This window comes from Solanum verrucosum, unplaced genomic scaffold (assembly GCF_900185275.1).
Source record: "Solanum verrucosum unplaced genomic scaffold, falcon-dt-bn FXZP01000144.1, whole genome shotgun sequence".
Taxonomy (NCBI): domain Eukaryota; kingdom Viridiplantae; phylum Streptophyta; class Magnoliopsida; order Solanales; family Solanaceae; genus Solanum; species Solanum verrucosum.
The window spans coordinates 1,738,078-1,755,618 of NW_026020773.1; the positions used below are offsets into that span (position 1 = coordinate 1,738,078).

Genomic DNA, 17,541 nt, shown 5'->3' on the forward strand with positions numbered 1-17,541 from the left:
TGCAACTTTACTAATGTATGAAGTGCCTTAGAGCAGAATCATCTGCAATAACCGTGGCTCTCCCAAATGGATTGATCTTCATTTTAAGATTAGCTGCCCAGGTTATGTTGTATACGATTGATGAAGTGGAGTATCACTGACAACCAACAATGTGATGAGCACCAATGTTTCACATGCTGAATTGATCATATGGACAAAGTTGCTACATTGGCAAGGAATTACAAGTCCAGCAAAGACATGGCAGGAGGTGATGACAAAATTTGAAATGAATACAATATAAATATTAATTATGTATAAGAGAACAAGAAGTAGTAGAACTAGGAAGAACGCGTGTGGAGAGCCACCAAAGAGGAATAAAAGCCATCCTTGATGTTGATAAGAGTATTGTGTTTCCCTTTTTCCACAATAACTCCATTTTTAAAAACAGCGATTACATCTGCTCCTTTGATGGTAGATAATCTATGTGCTACCACCACGGTTGTACGATTTACCACCACCCTGTCAAGTGCATCTTGAACTATTCTCTCTGATTCTGCATCCAATGCGCTTGTAGCCTCATCTAACAGTAGGATTTTTGGATTTTTCAATATGGCCCTCGCTATAGCTACTCGTTGCTTTTGCCCACCTGATAGCTGAGTTCCTCGCTCTCCCACTGTCGTATCATAACCCTATAGTTTTTGAATAAGTAAGCTGGCCTGTCATTTCCATTATTGACAATATATATATGGAGGATTATAATATTCAAACCAACCTGTTGCAGACCACTGATGAACTTGTGGGCATTTGCTAGTTCTGCTGCTGCTAAAACTTCTGCTTCAATTGCATTTCCTTCCTTTCCATATGCAATATTGGCTCGAATTGTGTCGTTGAACAACACTGGCTCTTGGCTAACAAGCCCCATTTGCTGCCTTAGCCATTTTACCTGGAATTTCTGAATCTCTATTCCGTCCAACGAAATCTGGCCTGAATCAGGATCATAAAACCTTTGCAGCAAAGATATTACAGTAGACTTTCCACATCCGCTCTCCCCAACTAAAGCAACCGTCTGAAATTTCAACTCACAACAAAGTTAACTAATTAATTATCAAACTCTATATGCCTTAAAAATGATACCTAAGATGGAATCAAACTGTAAATTTACCTGTCCACTGCGGATGGTCAAGCAAAGGTCTCTTAAAATTTGAACATCTGGCCTCGTTGGATACTTAAAGCTTACATGCCTCAGCTCAATATCTCCCTTCACAATGTCGAGTGTCTTACCAGACTCATCACTTGGATCTACTTTTGATTTCCTGTCTAGAATAGCAAATATCGAAGCAGCTGCATTCTTGGCCTTGGTTGAATCTGGAGCCAATGAGCTTGACTGGGAAATTCCTATAGCTGCCGTTGACAGAGCAAAGAAAACCTGCCAGGTTGCAAGTACTCCATATTAGCCTCATAACAGACATTAACTAAAATCCTGAAGAAGAAAAAAATGTAACCGGGGGTATTGTGCATACACGGTAAACGTCTGCAAAGGTGATTTTGCCATTCTGAACAAGAAGAGCTCCAGCATAAAAACTGGTTGCATATACACAAAACATCAAAGTATTTGATACACCAAAGCCCATCCCGCTAATCAAACCTTGCTTTATTCCTGCCTTCAATGGGCCTTCACACTTTCCTCTGTATGTTTCCATCACCTTCTCTTCTGCACAAAATGATGCAACAGTTCTTATACTTCCAACAGCATCATTCGCAACTTGACTTGCTTCCGCATACATAGTCTGTGAAAAGTACGATTAATCAGTAACATTATCACTGAAAGAGTTTATAATGGTAACAGATAATAACCAAAAAGATAATTTATAGCTTAGCTAATGTATTGATGTTTGAGAAAAACTATCAAGATTTATAGCTTGGCTAATATAGAAACTTCATTCACTATTATGTAAGCTGAACAATAAGGATTCAAACATACCTTTGCATCTGCACTGAACCCTGTCATGAACTTCATTTGGAGATATCCACTTAATCCAATTAGAGGTATCATAGCAAGGACGATAAGTGCCAACTGCCAACTCGCTTCAAAAGCAACAGCTAAACCTATAATTGCTGTTGCACTATCTTGGACCATTTGAGCAAGTGCATCTCCTACTAAACCACGGACTGCAGCTGCATCAGCGGAAAGCCTAGCGCCAATGATTCCAGTGGAGTTCTCAGGTTCATCAAACCATCCTACCTCCATGTGGACCAACTTCTCAAAGCACATTGATCTAATTCTTCTTACCAACTTACAACCAGCTATACCGAAAAGGTATGACCTTGCAGGAAATGCAATTAAAGTTACAGCTGCAAGAAGTACAAACATTTCAGCCCAAAACCTTGAGTCCTTCCTAAGTTCTTCTGGTGGCTTATAAAATATTTTGATCACGGTAGCGAATAAGATGCCGAAAATTGGAAGTATAGCACCATTAATAATTGCAGCCACAGTTCCAATAATGATCACAGGTGCCTCAGGCTTGTTGAGATAGGCTAAGCGACTAATGGGGACATTTAACGGCTTTCCAGATACTTCCTGGATACCTGTTTCTGTGTCTTCATTAGCTGTTTCAGATACACTAAGTCCATTAGGAAAAGAAAATGAGATGGAGAGTGAACGGCTGCTGCTATTTCCTACTCCAGATGAACTCCGACTCACAGATCGTAATAGTGACATCCTTTTACTTGACTGTCTACCAGATTCCATAGACTTATCTAATCTTCCCCTCTCATCTAAACCTGATTTTTCTGTTTCTTTGTTTACTTCTTGTAAGCGTATAAGCTGAGAGTACCCTCCCTCTGGATCCTTGAGTAGTTCGGAATGTGTGCCTGAACAGCCCACAGCAATGACGTTAAAGAGAATGTTTGTGTCATCTTTCTTTTAAGAAGTTCATTAAGACGGAAAATAAACTCGAACTTGAAGTGTCCTTCAAAGACATAAAGATTCAGAAAACAAGCATTAGGTTCATAAATGTCTCTAGTGATTGAAACAACACACACAAATAATACTAATGACAAAGTTCACGGTTCTTATTTGAATGTGTCTTAACTCAGACTTGATGAATTTGTCATTTAATATGCTAACCAGACTGCTATAACATTCTGGATTAGTATATGATGTTGAACAGAATAATAGTGAAGTCAATATTGATTTATTCTCCAAAGGTCAGAGAATAGCATATTTAACTAAGTCTGTGGTTCAATACCTTTTTCAACAACTTTTCCCCGATGAATGACTGCAATCATATCAGCATTCCTTACTGTGGTCAGTCGATGTGCAACTATGATGGTTGTTCTGTTGATCATAATTTTATCCAATGCTTCTTGTACAACTCTCTCAGATTCTGCATCTAATGCACTTGTTGCTTCATCTAACAGTAATATCCGTGGATCTTTTAAAATTGCTCTTGCAATGGCAATTCTTTGCTTTTGCCCACCAGAAAGTTGAGTTCCATGTTCTCCAACCATGGTGTCTAGACCCTGAACAAAGAAGTTTTCATGTAAACGGTAAATCAGGAGTCAACTCAGTTGTGATTACAAAGAAAGCTGAAAGAAGAAGCACAAACTTTTGAAAGATGACCAGACTAAGTTCAGAATAAAACCTGTGGGAGTTTATCTAAGAATTTTGCGGCATTTGCTAACTCAACTGCAGCTCTGATCTCTTCAGGAGTAGCATCGTACTTTCCATACACAATATTTTCCTTAATGCTTGCTGTGAAAAGCACAGGTTCTTGGCTCACAAGACCAATCTTTCCCCTGATCCACTTAAGCTGGAAGTCCTTGAGATTAACTCCATCAATCAGAACCTGACCAGATTGAGGATCATAAAATCTTTCTATCAGACTTATGACTGTTGACTTCCCACTTCCACTTTGCCCGACCAAAGCTGCAGTTGTGCCACTTGGTACAAATAATGAAAATCCACCGAATATTTTCTCATCAGGTCTGGCTGGGTAACTGAAGTACACATCATTCAATTCAATATTGCCACGAATGTCGTTCAATATTTTTCCATTGGTATCATAAGCATCTATCTCTGGCTTTCTCTCTATAGTTTCAAACATCTTGAAAGCTGCAGCTTGACCTGCAGCGAATGCAGACATACACGGAGATGCCTGTCCCAGGGACCTGACATAGAAATATTTGATCATAACGCATGAATTCAAGCTTAGAAAATCCCACCATCTTCAATTTACTTGATGTATTGTTGTATGTAGCTTTTAAGAAGAAGAAAAAAAACTCACATGGAAGCAGTTAACACAGCAACAATTATATTGATAACCTGACCACCTGTATATCCTTTTTCCAAGATGAGCTTTGCACCATACCAAATAGCTAAAGCATAACTACAGTACATAAGAGCAAAAAGTGAACCAAGACCTAATCCACTTGCCAGCCCTTCTTTTGCACCTGAATGATAAGCTTTGATTAATGACTCGTTGTAGTCGGCTATAGCTTTCTTCTCCCCTGTAAATGATGCAACCTGAGGAGGAAACAAGATACATATCATACTTGTACTGGTGAGAAGAAAGTAAAACAAAGATAATTGCTTTACTTATTATGACATACTATTCTAATGGATCCAATTGTCTGTTCAACCACCGTTGCAGCCTTGGCATAAGCTTCTTGTCCACTCGACGCCATCCTAGATAGGATGAGGGACATCATTCCACCAGATATTATAAGTAGAGGAATGATGGATAACATAACAAACGTGAGAATCCAGCCTTTGGTAAATGCAATGACAAAGCCCCCAATGAATGTTGATATCAGCTGTACACATTTCCCTACCTGCCACAGTTAAGGAAATAACATCAAGTATTGAAAAAGCAATTTAAGGCAAACAGTTGCTTTTGAGCATTGAATACCTTTTCACCCATCGCGTCTTGTATAAGTACAGTGTCACCAGACATCCTCCCAACCACCTCTCCTGTATTTGTTTCGTTATCATAGAAAGCAATATCTTGTTGTAAAATAGTTTTCAGATAGAGACTCCTTATTCGAGAAGCTTGTCTTTCACCGGATATCATCCAACAAGCAACCTCTGTACAACATTCATATTCATTTAAACATCAATCATGACTATATATACTCAATAAAGACAGATTAATGTTCACACTTACGAAGAAATGCAGCTACTCCACATGCCAAAGCTAAGTAAACCATTTTCAGAGAGACCTACATGAAAATTAGACAGATTGTGATGATTTTCAGTATATCAAAAATGAAATAAGAAGTTGGAAGATGTTAATTACCTTGGTGACCATTCGAAGCACATCTTTGTTATTTTGGTTTTGTCCAAAAGAATCAGTCAGTTCTCCGAAAAGAACAGTCATAATGGGGATTGACAATCCATTTCCAATAGCTCCAATAGTTCCAATGATCATCAAAACTATATCTGTTGAATCCGCAAAGGAAAAGAGCTTGTAAAAAGGAACTGTTTGGATTTGTTTGATCATGTTTGAATCCTGTTGGCCTCCTGCATTGTCTTGCTCTTCTGATGATGCTTCATTGAGCTTGTAAAAGGGAACTGTATTATTTTCATTCAAACCATTCCCTTCACCCATAGCTATGTGTGTTTCGTTTGCCACAAACACCAATTTAGACTAAGTTAGACATGAAAAAGAATGAAATTTTAGTGAAAACATTATATGTATTCAGCTTGAGTTGAAAAATTATGAACAAACTATGTATGATAGTTGTGTTATTCAAGAAAAATAATAGATCAAAGACAGAACGTGGGGGTGGGAGAATTTTTTTTTTTTTTTAAAAACTATATACTAAGAAGGAATAATAAGAGTTATTGATGATATGTACGCACGTAGTAGTAGTAATAGATTTGAAGATTTTAGACAACGTGGTGGGCAGAGAGAGGTAGAAAGAAATTCTCCTATAACCAATGAATTTATTCAGTCACCACTACTTTGACCAAATAAATGTTATAACCACAGCTTCATTTAATTCTAATTCGCAGCAGACACTTTGTCATTCGCATATCTCTTCGTCCTATATACTTGTAATTATACAAATACAAATCTTCACATGCCCCGTTCTCTTTTGCCTTCTCTCTTTCTCGTTTTATACAAACACAAATTATACAAAATACAATGTATAATTTGTGTTTGTATAAAGCGAGAAAGAGATTTGATATACAAATACCACTGTTTTAAGTCGATTCAATTATATACGAATTCAAATTCTATGCAGATATACAAACACAAAGAGCATATACATATACAAATGCAATTCTCATAGACACGGACATTTGATTTATACAAATCGTTGAGATTTATACAAATCAGATGCCTGTGATTTTATACAAATCTGATGCTCCATAGCAAAACTGTAGCTATAAAGCGCTAATATGATTTTTATGTTTGCTACACCTAAAATTTATTTTTTAAAAAACTAATTATTTAGATACAGTTTAGTTTGCAATATTACGTATCTTACTAAATTTCGATTTGTCTAGATACGTTTAGATACATGTATCTCGGTATACATGATGTCAAAATTAGGTGTAATTTGTTGTAGTACATTGTATCCAAGTTGATTCACATGTATCTGAGATACATAACAAATCTTGTTCGTCACTCTCTTGTGTCTCTAGTATTCCAAATACATACAAATACATGTATCTAGTGTGTATCTAGTGTGATTCACAATGTATCAGAAATACATAACAAACCTCACTCACCTCCGGACCCATCTCACTCGCCTCTCTCCCTATTTTAGTGAGTCTGGCAACACAAAAAATTTAAAATAAAATAAAAATAAAATATATATATATATATAAAAGTGTATCATCCTCAATATATGATATAAAACTCTTAATTAGTGGTAAGATACGTAGTATTTTGAAAGTACAAATAATAATAGTGTATGTGATAGTAAAATATATCTAATTATATAGTTTCTCCTAAAAATAAACTAAAAATATGTTAGTATTTTTTTCATGAGGTACCTGTTGAAGTTTGATTCAAAGATATTGTTGCTTGATGATTGTTAATATTAATCAGATTATTATCTGTTAGAAAATTAGCATTTACGATAAAATATTTGAAGTTGACCACGCAAAACAATAAAATAATAATTATATAAAGTTAGTTGTATTCAAATATGAACTTCACATGGCCAACCAAGTTTGTGAATTTTGAAGATTTGTCCTTGATTACAACAAATAATAAGCTAAATACGTTGTTTTCTTTTTTAGTTTTTAATTTTTCATTACATGTTTCTTTTATTTTACTTGATGAATAGAAAAGTTTTAGAAACCAAAAGTGTTCATCTCTAACGAAAACAAAATTTAGATCAAATTGCAGAAATACAAGATCCTACTAGCTAGGGATGATGGAAGCACAACTTATTATTCCTCAATAATGATCTATGAGGACAAGGTTCTTATTGACAACATGAGTTATGTTATGAACATAGCCACACTAGACGATCCATTTGGGAAGCTGTCAAATTACAATTGGTTAAAGCAATGAGCGTAAGGACGAAAGATGAAAACCATATGTTAAGAATATACATGTATATAAATAGAAGTTTCTATAGCCTAGTCATCAATTGCTATAACGCGCACGCGTGCTGCAAAACCAGTAAAACAGAATGAGAGACTGGAAGCAGCCAGGGAACTCAACAAGCACAACAGATCATGACATTAACTTGCTAGACTTTACACGACTTGCAAGAAACAGTAAAATAACAAAAAATAATAAAATACAAGTATTGAGAGGATAAGAAGTAGTAAAACTAGGAAGCACTGGTGTGGAGGGCCACCAAAGAGGAATAGAAGCCATCTTTGATATTGATAAGAGTATCATGTTTCCCTTTCTCCACAATTACTCCATTTTTCACCACAGCAATTACATCTGCTCCTTTGATGGTGGATAATCTATGTGCTACCACCACGGTTGTACGATTTACCATCACCCGGTCAAGTGCATCTTGAACTATTCTCTCTGATTCTGCATCCAATGCGCTTGTCGCCTCATCTAATAGTAGGATTTTTGGATTTTTCAATATGGCCCTCGCTATAGCCACTCGTTGCTTTTGCCCACCTGACAGCTGAGTTCCTCGTTCTCCCACTGTCGTATCATAACTCTGTAATATTCATGTGTAAGCTCACTGATCATTTCCATTGACAATACATCTATATATGGAGATTTATATTATTCAAACTAATTACCTGTTGCAGACCACTGATGAACTTGTGGGCATTTGCTAATTCGGCTGCTGCTAAAACTTCTGCTTCAGTTGCATTTCCTTCCTTTCCATATGCAATATTGGCTCGGATTGTGTCATTGAACAACACTGGCTCTTGGCTTACGAGCCCCATTTGTTGCCTTAGCCATTTTACCTGGAACTTCTGAATTTCTATTCCGTCCAATGAAATCTGGCCTGAATCAGGATCATAAAACCTTTGCAGCAATGATATTACAGTAGACTTTCCACATCCGCTCTCCCCAACCAAAGCAACTGTCTGAAATTTCAACGCATAACAAAGTTAATCAATGAATTTAATAACCAGTAAGGCAAACTCTATATGCCTTACTTTGTCCTGGAAAAACGATATTTAAGATGAAATCAAACATGAGTAAATTCACCTTTCCACTGCGAATGGTCAAACAAAGGTCTCTTAAAATTTGAACATCTGGCCTTGTTGGATACTTAAAGCTTACGTGCTTCAGCTCAATATCTCCCTTCACAGTGTCCAGTGTCATACCAGAATCATCACTCGGATCGATTTTTGATTTCCTGTCTAGAATAGCAAATACGGAAGCAGCTGCACTCTTGGCCTTGCTTGAATCTGGAGCCAATGAGCTTGACTGGGAAATTCCTATAGCTGCCATCGTCAGAGCAAAGAAAACCTGCCAGGTCGCAAATACTCCACATTAGCCTCATAACAGACATTTACTAAAATCCTGAAAAAAAATGTAAAAATGTAACAGGGGGTATTGTGCCACATACACGGAAGACGTCTGAAAAAGTGATTTTGCCATCTTGAACAAGACGAGCTCCCGCATAAAAACTGGTTGCATATACACAAAACAGCAAAGCAAATGATACACCAAACCCAATCCCACTAATCAAACCTTGCTTTATTCCTGCCTTCAATGGGCCTTCACACTTTTTGCTGTATATTTCCATCACCTTCTCTTCTGCACAAAATGACGCAACAGTTCTTATACCTCCAACAGCATCGTTCGCAACTTGACTTGCTTCCTCATACATCAACTGTGTAAAGTACGATTAATCAGAAACATTATCACCAAGAGAATCTGGCAATGGTAAAAGATACTCCCTCCGCCCCAATCTATGTGGCACCATTGGATTAGGTGCTAAGTTTAAGAAAGAAACGGAGTCTTTTCAAATTTTTGGTCTAAAACAAAACTTCGACATTTGTGTGCAATTTGAAGTTAAGTTGTTTCTAATTATAGAAAGGAGATATTCTTTTTGGGACAGACTAAAAAGGAAAGTGTGTCACAGCGATTGGGACGGATGGAGTAATAAAAAAATAACCATCTGAAGGTTAAAAAGATTTATAGCTTGGGTAATGTAGTGATTTGACTGATGTTTGAGAAAAACTTTCAAGTTTAAGACTCAATTATCCATATTTTTTAATATCACCAGCAACAGTAAGCTATATAATAAGGATTTGGACAAACCTTTGCATCTGCACTGAACCCTTTCATGAACTTGATTTGGATATATCCATTTAATCCAATTAGAGGTATCATAACAAGAACGATAAGTGCCAACTGCCAACTCGCTTCAAAAGCAATAGCTAAACCTACAATTGATGTTGCAGTATCTTGAACCATTTGAGCAAGTGCATCTCCTACTAAACCACGGACTGCAGCTGCATCAGCAGAAAGTCTAGCGCCAATGATTCCAGTGGAGTGCTCAGATTCATCAAACCATCCTACCTCCATGCAGACCACCTTCTCAAAGCACATTGATCTAATTCTTCTTATCAACTTACAACCAGCTATACTGAAAAAGTATGTCCTTGCAGGAAAGGCAATTAAAGTTACAGCTCCAAGAAGAACAAACATAAGAGCCCAAAACCTTGAGTCCTTCCTTAGTTCATGTGGTGGCTCATAAAATGTTTTGATCACACTAGAGAGTAATATTCCGAAAATTGGAAGTATAGCACCATTAATAATTGCAGCCACAGTTCCAATAATCATCACAGGTATTTCAGGCTTGTTGAGATACGCTAGGCGACGGATGGGGACTTCTAACCGCTTTCCAGCTACTTCCGGGATACCCATTTCTGTGTCTGTGTTAGCTGTTTCAGGTACACTAAGTCCAGTAGCTAAACCAAGTGATATGGAGAGTGAACGGCGGCTGCTATTTCCTACACCAGATGAACTCCGACTGATAGATCGCATTAGTGATATTCTTTGACTTGACTGTCTACCAGATCCCATAGACTTATCTATGCTGTCCCTCTCATCTAAGCCTGATTTTTTTGTTTCATTGTTCACTTCTTGTAAGCGTATAAGCTGAGAGTATGCTCCCTCAGGATCCTTGAGTAGTTCACCATGTGTGCCTGAACAGTCCACAGCAATGACGTTAAAGTGAATGTTTGTGTCGTCTTTCTTTTAAGAAATTCATTCAGACGGAAAAGAAACTCGCAGTTGAAGTGTCCTTTAAAGCTCTGCTAGGGAAGACTTAAAGATTCAGAAAACAAGCATTAGGTTCATAAGAGTCTATAGTGATTGAAACAACACACACAAATAATACTAATGGCCTCTGCTAGGAAAGACTTACAGATTCAGAAAACAAGCATTAGGTTCATAAGAGTATAGTGATTGAAACAACACATACAAATAATACTAATGAAATAGTTATTGGTTCTTGTTTGGATGGGTCTGAACTAAGACGAGATGAATTTGTCATTTAATATGCTAACCAGACTACTATAACATTCTTTATTAGTATATGTTGTTGAACAGAATAATAGTGAAGTCAATATTGATGGTCATCCGGAGGACAGAGAATAGCATATCTAACTGAGTCTATATGGTTCAATACCTTTTTCAACAACTTTTCCCCGATGAATGACTGCAATCATATCAGCATTCCTTACTGTGGTCAATCGATGTGCAACTATAACGGTTGTTCTGTTGATCATAATTCTATCCAATGCTTCTTGTACAACTCTCTCAGATTCTGCATCTAATGCACTTGTTGCTTCATCTAACAGTAATATCCGTGGATCTTTTAAAATTGCTCTTGCAATGGCAATTCTTTGCTTTTGCCCACCAGACAGTTGAGTTCCATGTTCTCCAACCATGGTGTCTAGACCCTGAACAAAGAAGTTTTAGTGTAAATGGTAAATCAGGAGCCAACTCAATTGATTACAAAGAAAGCTGAAAGAAAAAGCACAGATTTTTGAAAGATGACCAGACTAAATTGCAAATAGAACCTGTGGGAGTTTATCGATGAACTTTGCGGCATTTGCTAACTCAGTTGCAGCTTTGATCTCTTCAGCAGTAGCATCATGCTTGCCATACAGAATATTTTCCTTAATGCTTGCTGTGAAAAGTACGGGTTCTTGGCTCACCAGACCAATCTTTCCCCTGATCCACTTAAGCTGGAAGTCCTTGAGATTAATTCCATCAATCAAAACTTGACCAGATTGAGGATCATAAAATCTTTCTATCAGACTTATGACTGTTGACTTCCCACTTCCACTTTGCCCAACCAAAGCTGCAGTTGTGCCACTTGATACAAATAATGAAAATCCACCGAAAATTTGCTCATCAGGTCTGGCTGGGTAACTGAAGCACACATCATTCAATTCAATATCACCACGGATGTCGTCCAATATTTTTCCATTGGTATCATAAGCATCTATCTCTGGCTTTCTTTTTATGGTTTCAAACATTTTGAAAGCTGCCGCTTGACCTGCAGCGAATGCAGACATACAGGGAGCTGCCTGCCCCAGGGACCTGACATAGAAATATTTAATCATAACACATGAATAAAAGCTTAGAAAATCCTGTTTTCTTCAATTTACAATATGGATTGTTGTTTTTAGCTTTTAAGGAATTTAGTAGCTCAAAAAAAAATACTCACATGGAAGCAGTTAGCACAGCAATAATTATATTGATAACTTTACCACCAGTATATCCTTTTTCCAAGATGAGCCTTGCACCATACCAAATAGCCAAAGCGTAGCTGCAGTATATAATAGCAAAAACTGAGCCAAGACCTAATCCAGTTGCCAGCCCTTCTTTTGCACCTGAATGGTAAGCTTTAATTAGGGACTCGTTATAGTCAGCCACAGCTTGCTTCTCCCCTGTAAATGATGCAACCTGAGGAGGAAACAAGATACATATCATACTTGTACTATTTACATAAAAGAAAGTGAAACAAAGATTGCTTTACTCCGATACAAATTTCATCGGAGCATGAGAATGAGCATGGCATCCCAATAATTTAAACTTATTTCGTACCGTTCTAATGGATCCAATTGTCTGTTCAACCACCGTTGCAGCCTTGGCATAAGCATCTTGTCCACTGGACGCCATCTTAGATAGAACGTGGGACATTGCTCCACCAGATATAGCAAGTAGAGGAATGACGGATAACATGACAAGTGTGAGAAGCCAGCCTTTGGTAAATGCAATGACAAAGCCCCCAATGAATGTTGATATCAGCTGTACAAATTTCCCTACCTGCCACAGTTAAGGAAAAAACATCAAGTATAGAAAGAGCAATTATATCCTCACAAAGAATCATTTATGCAGAAAGCGAATTATTATGTAGTGGCTTCACAGAAAAGGGCTTCGTAGAGTTGCTTTTCAGCATGAGTACCTTCTCGCCCATTGCGTCTTGTATAAGAACAGTGTCACCAGACATCCGCCCAACCACCTCTCCCGTATTTGTTTCCTTATCATAGAAAGCAATATCTTGTTGCAAAATAGTTTTCAGATAGAGACTCCTTATTCGAGAAGCCTGTCTTTCACCGGAGATCATCCAACAAGCGACCTCTGAACAACACATTTTAATTTTAACTTTCGATAATATTTCAAAAATAGCCTACGCTTAGTAAAGGCAGAATGAGAACTTACGAAGAAATGAGGCCACCCCACATCCCAAAGCTAAGTAGACAAACTTCAGTGAGACCTACATGAAAATTAGACAGATAACATAAGAAGCTATACTAAAAAAATAGGAGTGATAAATTTGGAAAATGTTCATGAAAGCATACCCTGGAAACTACGCGAAGCACATCTTTGTTATTTTGGTTTTGTCCAAAGGAGTCTGTCAATTCTCCAAAAAGAATTGTCATAATGGGCAGGGACAATCCATTGCCGATAGCTGCAATAGTTCCAGTGATCATCAAAACCATATCAGTGGAATCAGCAAAGGAGAAGAGCTTGTAAAAGGGAACTGTATTAGCTTTCTCCGCTTGTTTGGTCTTGTCTGAATCCTGCTGGCTTGTATTGTTTTGCCCTCCTGATGAGGAGGCTTCATTGAGTCCTGAATTTCCATTCAAACCGTTCCCTTCAGCCATAGCTGTTCCAATGTTAAAGAGTAAATTTGTTAGTCACAACACCAATTTAGACCTCCGTTGGCAGGCTAATACTCAGACCTGAAGATCAGTAGCATTTTACTAAAAGCATATTAGAAAAACACAAGGGAAGAAAGCAACAAACAAGTATTACTGATGAAATTGAGAAGAACTCAAAACTGCCAGCAGACCCCTTATCTGATCCCACTAACCATTAATTAGTTTCGGATTTACTCAGCTTGATGAAAGCAATGCAGTGTATGCAGACCTTACCCCTACCTTTGAAGAGGTAGAGAGGTTGTTTCTGAAAGACAACAAACGGTGAAAAAGAGGCAATAACATCAAATAGAAACAATAACACATGGGTCCTCCTCATGCCACCTTGGACCAACCTCTCACACCTCCTAACCGTGGCATTTGCATGTTTCCTCTTTACATGTCGAAATCATCGCAGCCTCATATCTTCCACGGGGTCACTCCTACCAAGTCTTGGATATCTTCATTCCTAATTTTATCTATCCTAGTATGTCCATGCAACTACCTCAGCATCTTCATCCGTGTCTCTCCCAGAGCAAATAAAAATGAGCTTTAACTACATATCCGTGATGATTGGGAAATGTTCTGAGTCACCTCCCACAGTCTTAACTGGACCTCTTAGCACCATTATACATGTCCTTAATAGCATAAAACAGGCTATAGGAATTAAGAACTTTAGCCTCTAAACATCTCCAAATAATATCCTTTGAAACTTTATCATATGCATTTTTATAAATACCATAGCGGCCCCGGCATGCATGAAATCCCAAACCACTACTCCACTCCCTCCTAGTGGCTGATGTGAGTCTTGAGAAAAAAATTACTATTTCCTCAATTACTTTCCTTTTTAGTCTATTTAAAAAAATAAAATAAAATTATAACAGTTTAAATTTCTACTTTCCTCATGAAATAATTAAAGCATAAGATTAAATGACATTTTAATACACATTTAACATAATTTTTATTTTTTTTTATTTTCTTATACTTTATTTCAGAAGGAAAAAATAATAGACATGAATAGTCAAACAGGGTGGTGGGTAAAGAGAGAGAGAGAGAAAGGGAGGAAGAAAATAAAAGTAAAGAGAGAAGAAGGCCGTACCTGATCTGAGTTTCTTCTCCTTCAGATTCAAACTGAATGACAGTGGTTGAAAGTTTATATATTTGTGAAAGTGGGTTGTTGTCCTGTTATTGTTGTGGGTTCCTGCTTTTCTGGCAGTGCACTTTACTTGTGTAAAGTTTGAATTTCCTTGTGGGAAATGATTACTCAACTCTACGAGAAATGGAGCTGTTGAACCAAATAAGATTTGGATTTGGATGCACTCTCTTCCTTTTTTTTCTGCTGATGCCGCCCAACTTCTACCGGCTGCCGTCCAACTCACCTTGACCTACAATAAGGATCGGATGCAGTAGTACATTTACATAGAAACAAACTTATACATATTCTGTACTAGCTAATATTATATTCTTGTAGGATCCTGATGAGCAAAACGATAAAAATAAAGTTTCTTTTCCTTGAAGCACAAGGTGTCAAAGACTCTTTTTTTATATCAGAAAAACGTACAGACGTACGTAGGTGCTTAGCTAAGCATTTTGCTTGGAGTGGGGATAAAGCGAATGAATACACACAGGCGGCATGGCATGATATATATAAACATGATTTTTCATAACTTTAACTTCAGTCGGTACTTTTAACTTAAATTTGTATAAAATTAAAAAAATAAATATATTTGTCTAATTCGATAATTTTATGTCCTATGTGATGTTTTATGTGTATTATGCCATGTAAAACACGTATATTTATTTGTTCAATTTTATATCTATTTATACACACTTAAAGTTGATGATCATAATTATTCGCTAAAGTCAAATTAAAAGTCATGTTCATGTATTATCCTATTAAGTCAATGAGTTTGACGGAGAAATGTAGTACCTCTGTTTATATTTGGTGCGAGGAAATTGCCATGACAGCGGAGCCGCAATAAGAATACAGATTTGAATCCGTGTATCATTACAACTAAAAAGTGTCAGCTTCCATTAAATATTTATGGACTACCATATAGTACTATTTTATTTTATATAAAAAAAATGCTAAAATGTCAAAAGCACTTTTAAAATTTTGGTCCGAGTACAAAGTATTTTTCAACTTGATTGAGATGTATAAAGATTAGGGAATTTGTTATTAATTGTAAATAAATGAGTTAATTTAGATGTTAATTTCTACATCTACTAGACACAGGCATCCCACATGTTCAATATATGATACTTTCTATATCTCAATTTATGTGATATTTTTCATTTTTCAAGAGTCAAACAATTTAAATTTGATCAGAAATTTATGCATGGAATCTTCAATTTCCTTGAAATGAAATTTATATATTTGTCGACTACGTAAAAAGTACTACAAGTTACAGTAATTGATAATTCAAAATGTTTATCAAAAAACTTACGGTCAAAGATAAACTTGTTTGGATCTCGAAATTCGAAAAGTGCCACATAAAATGAGACGGAGGGGGTACTTTTTTAGTTTCAACTCATGTGACACTGTTGGAATTGGGGAAATTATTTAAAAAGTTATTATTTTTAAATATTTGAAGTTATTTATTATTGTGATTTTATAGTAATTTTTATATAATTTTAAAGTAATATATACTACTCTCTATGTCCTAATTTACGTGGCACAAATTTCAATAATCAACCAATTTTTTAATATTTTTTTCAAATATTTCAAGTTATTAATTATTGTGACTTATAATATTTTTACGTTATTTTGAAATAATATTTGGTACCTCTTTTGTCCCAATATTACTTGACACCGATAAAATTTTGAAAGTCAATCAAATTTTTTATATATCTTTTAAAATTTTAAATATTTAAAATTATTAATTATTTTGATTTATAGAGTTTTTAGAAACTAATTTTCAAAAGATAAAAAATAAAATAAAAGTTATATGGATGCCCTCATCTAGAAATAGACACGTCGTCGTTGTCATCGTTCGTTACTAGCTAGCGGCTACAATACTTATGAACATCACTATCAACTACCATTACTATAATATTCATCAATTACTATCGACAATCACCATCATCAATCATTATTATACATCATCATTTACTATAACATTCACAACCATCATTAATAATCAATATTATCTATCATACCTATCAATCGCCACTATCAATCACTATTGTCAGTCATTATCACTACTAGCTACTACTCATAATACAATCAATAAACACCATCTCAAATACGCAACCACAATGCAAGCATCATCGTCACCACCAAGGTTTTCACGCCTCGTGGTGGTGATCAAAAGTTGATCAACAACGCCTCCAGACCTTAACATAAATGAGAATCAATTTAAAAAGAATACGAGGGGGCTAACCTCCGATCCTATGGTGCTAACCATTCGATTCCTTACTCAAGGTATCAACCGGTTAATAGAGGTTTTCTTTCACATTCTAGTTATAACTAATCATACTTAATTATATTCATAACAAAACATGTGTTAGCTAGAAATGATGATTAAAGTTAATTAGTTAATTCAACTTGCATGAATAGTTTAGTCAATGCAAGTTGCAACCTTGAAGTAACTAAAAAATAATCGAACCTCTTACATACTCCATGTGTCCCTAATTACTTGTCAACTTTTAAATCGACACACCTATTAAGAATACAATAATTGATATAGTAACTTTACCATTTTACTCCTATTAATTATGAAATAGATGAATTTTAAATTTAAGATTTTTAAGAAGTTCTACATTTTTCAAAGTAATTAATTGAGGGTATAATAAGTAAAAAAAATTGTCTTTTCTTGATTTGTCAAAATGGACAACTAATTAGGGACAACTAAAAAAGAAAAAGTGGACAAGTAATTAGAGACATAGGAAGTACTCCCTCCGTCCCTTTTTAGTTGTCCACTTTAGAAATGACACACAGATTAAGGCAA

At 36.1% G+C, this 17,541-nt stretch overlaps 1 protein-coding gene and 1 long non-coding RNA gene across 4 annotated transcripts; one reads left to right on the top strand and one right to left on the bottom strand.

Annotated features, from left to right (window-relative positions):
- Window positions 1-281: 281 nt before the first annotated feature.
- On the bottom strand, window positions 282-14,904 carry LOC125812930 (ABC transporter B family member 11-like). Of its 3 annotated transcripts, XM_049492404.1 has the most exons (14): window positions 14,691-14,904; window positions 13,253-13,560; window positions 13,113-13,167; window positions 12,856-13,031; window positions 12,495-12,716; window positions 12,115-12,353; window positions 11,462-11,987; window positions 11,068-11,341; window positions 9,693-10,582; window positions 8,995-9,261; window positions 8,631-8,894; window positions 8,384-8,506; window positions 752-922; window positions 282-668 (listed from the first exon to the last, which is right to left on the bottom strand). In XM_049492404.1, the coding sequence occupies exons 2-14, from the start codon at window positions 13,556-13,558 to the stop codon at window positions 318-320; spliced, it is 3,864 nt and encodes a 1,287-aa protein (XP_049348361.1). In that variant the 5' UTR covers window positions 13,559-13,560; window positions 14,691-14,904; the 3' UTR covers window positions 282-317. The 3 variants fall into 3 exon arrangements, with proteins under 3 accessions (XP_049348361.1, XP_049348362.1, XP_049348360.1); XM_049492403.1 differs by lacking the exons at window positions 282-668; window positions 752-922 and adding an exon at window positions 7,660-8,127 and having other exon boundaries at window positions 8,213-8,506; XM_049492405.1 differs by lacking the exons at window positions 8,384-8,506; window positions 8,631-8,894; window positions 8,995-9,261; ... (7 more) ...; window positions 13,253-13,560; window positions 14,691-14,904 and adding exons at window positions 1,142-1,405; window positions 1,500-1,766; window positions 1,961-2,850; ... (5 more) ...; window positions 5,145-5,199; window positions 5,277-5,588 and having other exon boundaries at window positions 752-1,045.
- LOC125812943 (uncharacterized) lies at window positions 3,842-11,980 on the top strand. The gene is made up of 2 exons (XR_007442028.1): window positions 3,842-3,964; window positions 11,803-11,980. It is a non-coding gene; the product is annotated as an uncharacterized LOC125812943 (long non-coding RNA).
- Window positions 14,905-17,541: the final 2,637 nt, after the last annotated feature.